General features: G+C 37.5%; 1 protein-coding gene across 2 annotated transcripts in view; it reads left to right on the top strand.

Moving 5' to 3' along the window:
- GUCY1B1 (guanylate cyclase 1 soluble subunit beta 1) overlaps window positions 1–13,051 on the top strand; it is a 48,474-nt gene that overhangs the window by 12,828 nt on the left and 22,595 nt on the right. For both annotated transcript variants that reach the window (XM_004606160.2, XM_055144630.1), the window contains exons 3-4: window positions 1,958–2,058; window positions 4,171–4,289. In XM_004606160.2, coding sequence (XP_004606217.1) covers window positions 1,958–2,058; window positions 4,171–4,289 — 220 coding nt within the window. The remainder of the gene's footprint in view (window positions 1–1,957; window positions 2,059–4,170; window positions 4,290–13,051) is intronic.

Below are 13,051 nucleotides of genomic sequence, written 5' to 3'. Positions count from 1 at the left end.
ACTAATGGAGGCTTTGAAGATTGTGTTCTCCTCATTTACTAGTTGTGTGTGTAAATCTTACCAAAGACAATTTTACATCTTCTATATTGCTGTATAATTTTTGGAATATGAAGACACATGAAGCACTATGTATATTCACCTTATTCCTGCAATTTCAGAAAACCATTACACTGGTTTTTAAAAGAGGAGTTCGAATGCTGATATATTTTGTGTGACTGACTTGTCCAAATTCATTCACTTGTAATTTCTGGATTCTGGAATTTGGATCTCTAGGCCTACCCAAACCATTCTCTCTGTTTTTGGTTTATTTTCACAAGCATTGTTCTGTAGGCAAACATGTGGTATGTACTGAAGAACATGGAGTATCTTTAACTATGTTTCCTCCTTACTTGGACCTATGACATGCTTCTCTATAGACATTTTCCTTTGAATGACTGTGGCAGCAAAATTTCAGTGATTGTGGCTGGCCTAAACTCTTTCCAATAGCATTTAAAGAGATTCTCAAGCATGAATGGACTACTTGAATCACTGTGTTAAAGTCCCACCTAACTAGTAGGCCTACTCTTATTAGTAAACAAGAGTATTTTCTACTCTTTTCTGAGCAGTAGAGGAGGATTTCGATAATTTGCATGGAGTCACACATTTTCAGGCTCTGTGTATTTTTGTGGCTTTGACATTGGGAAAGATATCTGGGAATTTGTTGGTTGTCTTCCACAGCTTGCAATGTTTTGGCCGATACATTTCTTCTCTTTGGACACTTGATGAAGAAAATAAACCCAAATCCAATTAAAAAATATATACTGACATATTTTTGACAACTATTAAAACATTTCCTCTCATTGGGTAATATATTTTGAGTTAATGCATTTAGTAAGCTAAGAATATATTTGAAAATGGTATCAATTTACTTTACAACCCAAACTTAATGTATTTAAAACAATTATTGATCTTAGTCGCAGTTCAGTAGTCTTTCCCACGGTTCGACAGTCTTTGTAGCTATTGGTGACATGGTCTTTCCAGCATTCTTCTTTGTGTTCTTTCCTCCTCTGACATCCTGTTTCTAGTCCATTAGCAAATCATGCGGGATTTGTCTTCAGAACAGACATGTCTGGATTTGGATCTGGTATTTCCCATTTGCAAAGCAACAGCGATTGAAGTAAAATTTCTCACTGCCCAAATCACAAATGCAAGGACCATCTTCTCAATAATAAGACGAGTGGTCCCAATGCCCATTCAGGGACTGACCTCCTTTTGCTTCAAGCAACACAGCCGCTGCCTCTGTTCCAGCCCCACTGGCCTCTGCTGATCTTCCCACACCCTTGTCAAGTTCCCATCCTGCCCTTGTCATGTGCTCTTCCTTCTGCCTAGAACACAAGTCCCAGACTGTTCGTGGCTCACTCCCAGGGGCCCTTCAGGCTTCACTCAACGGCCAGATTCTCAGTGATTCTTCCCAGTTACTGGGATCGAGCTTCCTACCCACTGCCTGGCATCATTTTTCACCACAGCACTTACCATTAAATATGTTCTTAGTTTTATGCCTCCTCTGTCTCTTTTCTTAGAGCACACAGGATCCAAGTGGTCAGACACTTTTGTTTATTTTTCTACAGCCTGGAATAATGTGTGCCTGGAATAACGCCTAGTACAATTGGGGACTCGACAAATATTTGCTGACTATCAAACCAAAAGTCATTTTTTTTACTATATTTCCTATTGGTTATCGTATAGGGCATTCAAGTATTACATAAATGTTAGTCTTACTAAGCTATATTTAAATATGTCATTTTGCTGGGGGTATGGATTAATTTCTTAATCACTGAACTTTTAGAGAAATTGTTAAACAGATTTATCTTTTTTTCTCTCTAATTTTCCCTAAACAAATAACCAATTGTAGCTCTCGTGTCTATTCTTCTATCATCCACCTCATCTTTGTGTTTTATTTTGTTGTTTGTTTTTCCAGAAAAGAGGCACAGTTAGATGAAGAAGGACAGTTTCTTGTCAGAATAATATATGATGACTCTAAAACTTATGATTTGGTTGCTGCTGCAAGCAAAGTCCTCAGTAAGTTGTTGTGGTTTCCCTTCTTTGGCTTAATTACACATAAAAGTTAAAAGGAATACTTGTTCCAAGGTCACGTTGTATAGCTGTGCAGGTTGTATACTGCACAATCCTGATGGGATAACATATGGTACAGGGTTCAAGCCTTTTATTTATTTATTTTCACAAGCTAGTTATAAAATGAATGCATACTACACTGCCCCATAATTGAAAATAGAAGTGAATAAAAAGATAATGTAATAAACTAATAATGCACTAATAATGTTACAGTGTCAGCAACTGGTAATTGCAAAAGTGGATTAGTAGAGGATATTATGCCAATTTTCTGTTGCAATCATGAATTTTATTAAGTTTTGAAAAAGAAATAGGAAACTGAGATCTACATCAGACAAAACTTATGAAAGGGTAAAAAATACTTTTTTAAGTTTCATGGAGGCAAACTTGTCCTCAAAATAATATCCCTTTTTCCCTTAACTTGATTTGTAAGTGGGCAACACTTTGAGCGGATTAGCATGTGGCTTCCCAACTTGTGTCCAAATAGAACTAGAGGGGTGGATACTACTTGCGGGCAGAATAGGCAGAACATTTTTGAAAGCATGGTAAAGTTATTAACCCTAATATTAAAACTGTCCAACCTCATTAGTGATCAAAATGGAAGCAATATAAGATAACTTTGAATATGTTTGGCAATTAAAATGACCTAGTATAGTCAAAGGTACAATTAAAACAAAGGGAAATAATCTGTCCTGGTTTGTTTGCGGGCCATGCCATATAGTGTTTAGGGACTCCTCCCTGCTCCAAGCCCAGAAGTTGCTTCTGGAGAATCTTTCCAAGCCATGCAGTGCCAGGGATTGACCCCACACCTCTTATGTGCTAAGCATGTGCCCAACCCATGTGGCTATCCCTCCAGTCCTACATTTTTAATGTTTTGCTAAGTCAGGATCACACTTTTCAGAGATTGATTTTGCATCAGGTGTCAAAATCTTTTTAAAGATGCTTGTACCCTTAAATATTATTTTTCGGAATGGAATTTGTTGTTGTTGGTTTTTGCTTGTTTGTTTTGGAGCCAAACTCAGTGGTGCTCAGTCAAGGCTTAATCCTCGTGGGCTCACGGGACCACATAGGGTGGCGGAGGGTTTAACACGGGTCAGCCATGTGCAAGACAGCATCTGTATTATGGCTCTGGCTCCATAACAGAATTATTAAGTGTATATGCACTAACACTTTAATATCTTTTTATTCCATAGTTTAATTATTTTTTCAAACAATTAGAGAAACACCAAGTTTGACTAATATCTTATTCAACATAGGAATTCAACAATGTATTGAACCTCTCCAATACATTCAATACATTGTTGAATTCCTATGTTGAATGAGATAGTGGTCAACTTTGGTGTTCTAATAAAAAAATCAAACAGAAAATACAAGCCATGGAACATTAGGTAGAAAGGAGGGGATATATTATATGCAACCCACTTGTTTAATGCATGTATTTGTATAAAGAAAAATATTTTGAACTCTTGATTTCAGGTTTTTAAGCTCTTTATTGTTTACATGTTCCCAAGCAGTAATTAGGAAATTTGGGGCCCCCTCCTGGCCTTCCTCTGCCAACCACCCTCCTTCAATGAGAGGCCTGAGGATTATCCAGGTGATGACCCAGGTTATCCCAGCAGTGCTTGAGGTTCTCTAGGGCTGCACTGGAGATACTGGGGATGGTCCAGTATCTCCATATGGTCCAAGGGATCAAACTGGGGTACACTACATGCAAAACATGCACCTTAGCCTATGTGTCATCTCTCTAGCCCCATAATCTTTCTGTGATTTTTAGAAAAAGTAAATACTGCATTGAATATATGCTTAGAATTCATTAAGTAGTTTGCCATGGAAACTGAGAAGCTGATTGTTCTCCTGTGAGTGTTGGTTTGTCTTCTCAGATTTTAACCTCTGATGCTGCTCAGAAGTGTTTCCTCTGTTCTATATTCGTTCTGCACACCAGTACAGTATTTTTTAAAATGTATTTTTATTATGGATTTATCTTCATTCTTTACATTAATCATTTTCTCCCTATAATATTTTTTTTTTACCTCTGTTGTTCCCTCAAACCTATAAAAATAGATCTCAATGCTGGAGAAATCCTTCAAATGTTTGGCAAGATGTTTTTTGTCTTTTGTCAAGAATCTGGTTATGATACAATCTTGCGTGTTCTGGGATCTAACGTCAGAGAATTTCTCCAGGTAAGCACCTTAAGGTCCTAGATCAAAAGTTTGAAGGTCCTGATTCTTTATTTTAGAATCTAGAATGCATATGTCCACTCAGTGAGAAGTTTTGTGCAACTAAAATAGAATCAAAGAGTTGCATATCATAATAATGATTGACTGGTCTTGAAAACATTTTAGCATTTCTGCATCACATTTTTTCTTTAACTTTTGTTTACTAACACTGAATAAGTTATAAATGAATGCTCTAGCTTTTTGTTCACCTGCCTATTTGTTAATAGGTATAAGTGCCAATAAGCTGCAGTTTTATGCTTTAGGTAATATGATTTTGTTTTTGTGTGTGTAAGATATTCCTAATTTGAAGTGATAAATAATATCACTTCAGTAACTCTGAGGGTTAACTGGGAGCTCAGTCTTTAGGACAAAACACCATAATTTACACACACGCTCTGTCTCCAAAACAAATTTGAGAACCTTTATTCTAAGTTGCCTATCAGTTAAACTACTATAAAACCCAAACTAGGAAACGCTCCAAAGTCATCACAGGTGAAGTAAAAGAAGAGATAAATTGGAACCCTAAAGCCTTTTGTCTTCTAGTTTAAATTACCTGAAAAAAAAATTTCCTAGTAAATTACACATCAGATGAGACACTATTTTTGGATTGACTGTCCTATTTTAAGCACTGGCATTCGTGAGACCCTCCTCTGGAGACGTGCTAACTTTGAAAATTATGCGGTTGTTTGTAAAGGTTATTTCTAAACTGGCTGCTGAAGGCAGCCAGATCTCGCTGGAAAATGATGTCAGTGCAATTGTAGCTGAACCCAAGCCCAGTTCTGAGAGAATGTAAACTACTCCCAATCCAGCTGCGTTATTGATTCAACAGCCAAAATAAGAGCTTTCGTGTTTAATCAAAGTGTCTGTTGTTTACATAGTGACATTTTTCATATAAACTTAAAACAGCGTTAAATCAAGATGGAAGCCAGTTTGCAATTTACCAAACTACTGGTGTCAAAAAAAAGCTGCCACTTCCAAATGAGGTAGCTGCTGGGAGTTATTTAAATTAAACTTGAGCAAGTTGAATTTAAATGACTTACTTAAAATGAATTCAGGCTTGGTATTTAAAAACATTTTGCGCTTTCAGATTTCCTAACTGCGTGTTTCATTTTTTTCGTGTGCTCTCTTTTGAGTTTTGTCATGTTCCCAGCAAAATTGCAATTGGAAGTTCTTCTGTATTAATTTTAACTTTCACATTGGCCACATCTGCATGACAAAGGACTTCTTCAAATGGTTTGGCTATTTTTATTTTTAACCTTTCCTCTTTGGATCATCTGTTAGAAAACGGCCTCTTTGTGCAATAGATTTTTTTAAAAAGTACAATATTGGTGAAAACGCCATGATACTCTAACTTTTGAAGGACTACCAAATGCAGTGCTATTTCATGGAAATTAAAGGCAAAATAAGTCACAAAAGAAACTCTAGAGCAATGCTGCTCAAGGAGACTGCCACTAGCCACTCATGGTATTCAAGAATTCAAATGTGGTGGGCTATTTATCCGGCCAGTTTCAAACAGAGCACCGCCCAAGTCAAATAGCTCATTCCTCTTTAATATTGATTGCAAGTTGAACCATTTTGCATATTGAATATCTATAAAATAGATCAATACATTGAATTCGCCTAGCTTCACTGTTATTTTTAGCATGGCAATTAGAAAATCTGACATCTATATAGGACTGGAATTTGTGGTTTTCTTTAGTGTCTTGTATTGTCTTTTAGGGGCCTGGGGAGTGTAAGGGGAACATTTGTAGTGCCAGGAGTTGGGTGGGGTCTGTTGAGTTGCTAGTCAAGTAACTTACCTCTTGTACTCTCTCCAGCCCAGTGTTGCCTTTATTTTCATTAGCCGACATTATATTAAATAGGTTGAAGCCCCCTTCCCCTCAAACTCAGTAGGCTGCTTTGGTTAATATAAACTTCCATTGTGGACAGTTTCGTTTTATGTTTCTTTTGCATGTGAACAATTAAAAAATGCTGGAAATTAGAATATAGCAAAGTTTTTATTAATAGTGTGCATTTTAATCTAATTTATTTTTCCTGCAATTGAGATTACATATCATTAGCAAATCGAATGTATTCAATGGCCACTTTATTTTGAAGTATCTGTTTGTTATCAACAGGCTAATGAGATAGAAATTAAATAAATATTTTTTTTTCCACATCAGTGACAAGAAAATAAAGGAACCGATGTTTGTACATTGCTTTAAGATCTTAGCTTATGTAAAAAAAAGGAGGGGCCTTATTATTGCATAAATTAATAAAACGTTCCTTAAGGTAGATTTTAACCCCTCAAATAAAAGGGCAAAATAAATTATGCCCCATTAAGAGTTCTCTTTCTCTTTGACATCCTGATTTTATTTTTTATTTTTTTGGTTTTTGGGTCACACCCAGCGATGCACAGGGATTACTCCTGGCTCAGGCACTCAGGAATTACTCATGGCAGTGCTCGGGGGAACATATGGGATACTGGGAATTGAACCCCTGTTGGCCGCTTGCAAGACAAACGCCCTACCCGCTGTGCTATTGCTCCAGCCCTGACACCCTGATTTTAATCCATTATGAAATTCTTTCTAAAATTTGAGAATTCTGCCACTCTTCTTCATTTCCCCATCACTTTACTGGTGCAGTAGATTTTGTACATTGGGAGGTTTCCCTGCCTGTCTTCATGATTCCTCCTGTCATCTGCATTCTAATGACGTTACTGAAATGCAAATATATCTCAGAACATCAGTTTCTTGTTAAAACTCTCTCTCTACCCCCTATTGCTCTTTGAAAAGTGTCACGAAGAACTTAAAAGTTGCTTAGATCCCTGTTCATCCTTCCTTCCTCTTTCTTTCCCTCTGAAGGTAGTCAAACAGAGCATCTCTTTTGTTTGTTTGTTCTGCTTTTTATCTTGAAGACAAACATCTGGTAGACCTCAAGGGCTCCTCTTAGCTCTGTCCTGGGGTAATGCCCCAGGGTGGTCAGGGTGCAATGAGGTGACGGATTGAACCAGAGCTGTCCCAAAGCATGAACTCACCCTGCTGATCTCTCTCTGTGCCCCCCCACCCCCCACCAAATAGAACATCTTAGTAGATCTTTCTATTTATTTTGCTCTGAGCATTTGATCTTCTCTTCTGATTATCTGGAACACTCTTTCTTCTTGTTTTCAGACAGAGAAATCTTATTAGTCTGACTGGTGAAATTACTTCTCCCAAGAAGACTTTGTCCAGTCTCATCTTATCTGACTCAGAGTAGTTGGTATTTCTTGTGTTTTCAGAGTGCAGTCTTTCCCCAGCAATAGTCTATCACACTATAGTAACATTTCCTGTTTGTGGCCTGGAATGTAAACTGAATGACACCAGATACCAAGTTCAATCTCCACAGATAAAGCTCATTTACTTGGTATCTCAACAGATATAGCTCATGTGTTTGGGAATGAATGGATTACTTATTATTTTTTTTGAATGGGTAACTTTTAAGTTACTGTTTTATAAAAATAGGAAGGGAATATATAATAGCTAATGATTTTAAATGAAATTTTGCAACTGTTATGATTGCATCCTAGATTCAAATAGGAAAGAATTGACAGAAACCAGACCATTTTCCATTTCATGGAGACACTGGAAATCATTGATTAGTTTATCTGCACAATTTTATTTACCAGAGGTATTGAAATCAAAAAAAAAATTCTCCATTTTTCAATTAAAGCTTTCAGAAAACATTGAAATAACCATTGAAATCATAATGTAGGAGTTCATCAGAGCATATCTTGAGTCTATGAGCATTTCCCCAAATAGGTCTCTCTCCTATATCTCGGTTGGATATATGAAAAATGGCTCTCTGATGTTAGAAGGAGAGTCCAGCATATCGGTTCTTGCCTTTCATGCAGTAAATCAAGGTTCAATTTCTGACACATTGCATGATCCCCGGGCATTGCCAGGAGTGATCCCAGAGCACAGAGCCAGGAGTAACTCTGAGCACCACCAGGTGTGGCTCCAAAACAAAACAAGCAAACAAAAATGAATGGCTCTCTATGGCCTCGAGAGATAGCTCAACAGACGGAGCCCAAACTCAGTCCCTGGTACTACATGTCCCCCTAGCACCTCCAGTGACCCCCAAGCACTAAGTCAGCAATAGATGTTGAACCAAGAGAATGGCTTTTATGAAATGTATACATTTCTATTTTTATTTCAATAATTTCAGCTGTTTTCTTAATACCTTGCACTGCACATAATAAGTAACCTATAAAGAGTCTTTGGATGATAGAACTAGTCAATGCTGAATTACATATGCACAAATATGTGTGTTTGTATATGTATATACATTATGTATATGTGCATGTATATATAGAGATAGATCTATATCTATCTCTCTATCTATCTATGTATATATACCATTGGTCCTGATTGTAGAGAAAAATCCTGCTATTTGCAGGAATTTTATATTCAAGGACACACTTTACTTGAATTTTTTCAATTTTTTCCCATATAGATTTTATCATTTCTTTTAGTTAGAAAACTTAAATAATTTATCAGAATTAAATTAGCCAAGGGGAGCGATACTAGGAGGAAGTATACTATGAGAAGAAGGCCACACTCAACAGTGTGGTGTGACAATATTTCTGGCCCTTTATTCAGGACGCCTCAAGGTGGTAACTTGGGATATGTGGTACCAGGGATTTAGACTAGGGTATCAGTCTTTCCAGCTGTATGCAAGGCAAGCATATTATTTTCTGTACTGTCTCTCTGGTCCGATAATTTATCAGTTTAAATTGAACAAGTTAAGCTGTTTAAATAATGAACTATCTCCTTTGAAAAGCCTTGTTCCTACTGACTCAACTCATTTGTACTTCCAAAGTCTAATTTTTAGATTGCATTATTTATTTTAAAATTTCCTGAAACTTTCCCAAAAGCCAGCTAAAAAAAAAATCTATGTGAATGGAGCAATAAAACATAAGAAATAATTTTAGAGGAAACTTCTAGGAAACATTACTATACACTGATGTTATAATTATTGTTCCCTGAAAGCTTCAAATGAATATGTGGGATTAATATTTTCAAAACATTAACAGTTACATGTAATGTACTGTGTAATTAATAAACAATAATTTGCTTTGTCCATCTGAAAAGGGATTTGGTCTAGTGTGTACTTATTCTTTCTTATTTGGACTGATAATGTGATGCTAACTAGTCTCACATAAAATGGGTCTTGTTATCCATAATGAAAGATTAATCATGAGCTCTACATATTTGTTTCCCATTACTATTCACCTGATGTCACGATGCAGGTAATTCATTAATTTAGTTCCTCTGCACTGGGTTCTCAGGCCTGTGTTTACCTGTTTTCAACCTGCGATGGTTTTCAACCTGGATGGCTGCAAGGGTTGAACCAATCTGCCAGGGCTGAACTTCCCTTCCTGGGGGTGGTGTCATATTTTGGCTTAAAAAGCAAAGCTCTTGTGACTCAATGAGTCTGTCAGGAGCTGACTAGGGTTTGTGAGCCATGTACAATTTTTAAATGTTTGTGCAAAATGATATTTTGGGAAATCAGAGGAATTTCATGAGCAGCTGTGAGATTCTAAGTCTTCCCCTAAATATTTATAATATCACTTAGGGGAAAAAAAAGATATCATTCATTTTATTTTCAATGTTTGAGTTTCAAAAGGACTGTTTTCTCAACATCCCAAATGCCAATGTCTATAACCTGCCATTTTAAAATTGACGAGTGAGGACTTGAAAAAGAAACTAAGGATTTCACAATTTAAGATGGTTTGTTCTTTGAATATTTGATCTGTATTCGTGTAACTTTTCAGAACTAGATTGGCAAAAGTATTATTATATAAGTTGGGATTTTAAAATATGAATTTGAATTTTTAAAGTAGCTATTTTTACAGGTATTTCAGTTAATATTTTTATTACAACATATCTCTTAGGAGGATGGTGATGATAAAGTCAGATCTCTTGAGGGAGACTCCTAAACAGTGCTCAGAGGACTTGGGGACCATTTCCTGCCATCCTAGGCCTGAGGATATGGCTGTGCTTAGACTTTGTGGTGCCAGGAGCCATCAGGACCCCCTTAGCAATGTACAGGGTCCCTTAGGACTGACTAAACTACACCTGGCAGTGCTTGGGGGTCTCCCAAGGCTAGAGGCAGAGGAACAAGGCTGCTAGGTGCAGAGGCCCAGCACCAGGGTCCTTAAATGCAAAACAACTGCCCCTGATTCTAGGTCCAGCTTCATGCAGCTTTTAAAATATTACCATTTCAATACTTGCAGTGATTCTGGTACAATTTCTTTGTTTTTTTTTCTTTTTGGGTCACACCCAGCGATGCTCAGGGGTTACTCCTGGCTCTGCATTCAGGAATCACTCCTGGCAGTGCTGGAGGACCATATGAGATGCTGCGAATTGAACCTGGTTTGGCCTCATGCAAGGCAAACACCCTACCCGCTGTGCCATTGCTCCAGCCCCTACAATTTATTTTTTTAAAAGACATTTCTTTACCAAAAAAAGAAGACGACTACGACTATGACGACGACGACGATGATGATGATGATGATGATGATGATGATGATGATGATGATGATGATGATGATGATGATGATGATGAGACAGGAGCAATAGTACAGTGGGTGGGGTGTTTACCATGCACACGGTCGACCCAGGTTCAGTCCCCAGCATTCCAAATGGCTCCTCAAGCACCACCAGCAGAGATCCCTGAGCACAGAGCCAGGAGTATGTCCTGAGCAGTGCTGGTTATGGAAAAAGAATTGGGCCTGAGTTGCGTCCCTGATCCTGCCTCCCTCCCTCCCTCCTTCTCCCTGGTACCACAGGGTCTGACTCACCTGGTCCCTGTGCATTATAATACTAACCCAGCACAGAATCATCTTTAGGCCAAGGATGGCCCGGCAAGCCTCTATATTAAGCTGGGTATGACCCTGACTTAAACAAAATCACTTAAATCCTTTTCATGGGAAAGCTATTCCTCAAGAAACAGCCTCTGAGAGACAGAAAAAGTACCATTTAAATATTCATTTACAACTTGCTTTGATCTTAAGCTAATCATACTCTTACTTTGGCAGCCTATGGCTTGGGGTTTCCGCTTTATGTCTTGCTTTTTTTAAATGCTTTATGTTCAAGTTCAGAGGTAACTTCTCACTTCGAAGACTTGAAAGATGGTGCAAATTACAAGGTTCTTGTAAAGAAATATTGGTGCTAATGTTCCTTTTTGTAAGGAAGTATAAGGAATTAATAGCAAGGAAATGACCTGATCCGCTTCCCTTAGGGAAAAATTTGCGGTGACTAAATTTTAAGTTTTCTAGATCACTGATGTTTTCAAATGTTCTCTATAATCCCTTCAACCCCTCCTAAATTTCTGAAACGGAAAATTCTCTCTTCAGTACACACTTAAGGTATTTCTCCCATTTAGGCTGATCTTTTAGGAATTTTTAATTAGATGTAAAAAATCGGGAAATGAGGTGGTTAATGCCAGGAAATCTTGTGTCTATAATTATCTGTGAAATTATTTTTGCCACACATATTGCAAAGAGAAATTTTTCATTTATTTTGAAATACTATTGAAAGATTTTTTTAAAAAAGATAGAACTTCAAGGCATAGCTAAAGGAATTATAAATTCCCAATTGTCCCCTAAATCAGTGGCATATACTAAGCCTGAATTTAATATAGTTCCCCAGATTGCCTACTCTCATTTTTCTTCTGCAAATGATAAATGTTAGGTGACAAGATGAACTGGAATTTCAGATAGCAGAGTTCCTGAGTAGAGAAAGTACATTCATTTTGTTTGTAAAATACACAGTAAGATGATGTCAGAACACAAAGAGCTACAGTCAAAATCTCCTACTAAACTTTTGGCATCATGAGGCAAAATAGGTGAATGAAACCGCTCTCTATCCCTTTCCTGTTCTCTCACTTTATAAAGGAGAATGGAGTCCAAGTTTATTTGAGGTCAACCTTTTTGTTTCCTGAAAATGTACTGTGCTGAAATACGTGCAATTACATGTGCTCTGTCTCTTTTATTATCCTTCTTTGTCATTACAATCGGCTGCACAGATGTTTCTTTTCTATATCTGCTTCCGTTGTGATATGCAGAAATAAAGCAATACATGTTAAACATGAAACTCCTCCAGATTACATAGCAATAGTTCGGTGGGTAGACATTTAGCATCCTCTGCAGAATGGTACAAATGTGAAGAGGATTTCCTCTTGGCAAAATTTGAGAGCCTTTGGGGGGGACTTTGAGGTTGATATAGGCACATTTCACATTTTCAATGGAAAAAATCTGGGTGAAAATGATTTCATTAAAAATGTTGGAAGTGGGGTCCAGATAGATAGTATCACGGGTAAATCGCTTACCTTGCAGAAGGTTGATCCCAGTTCCATCCCTTGTAACCCATGTGGTACCCTAAACCTGCTAGAAGTGATCCTTGAGTGCAGCGTCAGGAGTAAGCCCTGAGCATGGTTGGTGTGGCATAGAGAAAAACAAATAAGTAAACAAAAATAAAAGGAAGTGTTTGAAGTTAAATGGTTTTATTGATGGGGACTACTAATTCTAAGAAGAATATGGAATTCTTCAGAGAGACACAGAGAGCGGAGAAAGGCCCCAAACAAAGGCAACTCATTGCCCCAAGGCACACGGGCAATCCCAGCATGGCATACAATAAAGCAAAGCAAAAGCTACATACCGCAGACCAGGAAACAGGTGACCCCAGAGTGCCTGGTTTAATTTTTAA

Source organism: Sorex araneus, chromosome 7 (genome assembly GCF_027595985.1).
Source record: "Sorex araneus isolate mSorAra2 chromosome 7, mSorAra2.pri, whole genome shotgun sequence".
NCBI lineage: Eukaryota > Metazoa > Chordata > Mammalia > Eulipotyphla > Soricidae > Sorex > Sorex araneus.
This window is presented reverse-complemented; position numbering and strand designations above follow the sequence as displayed.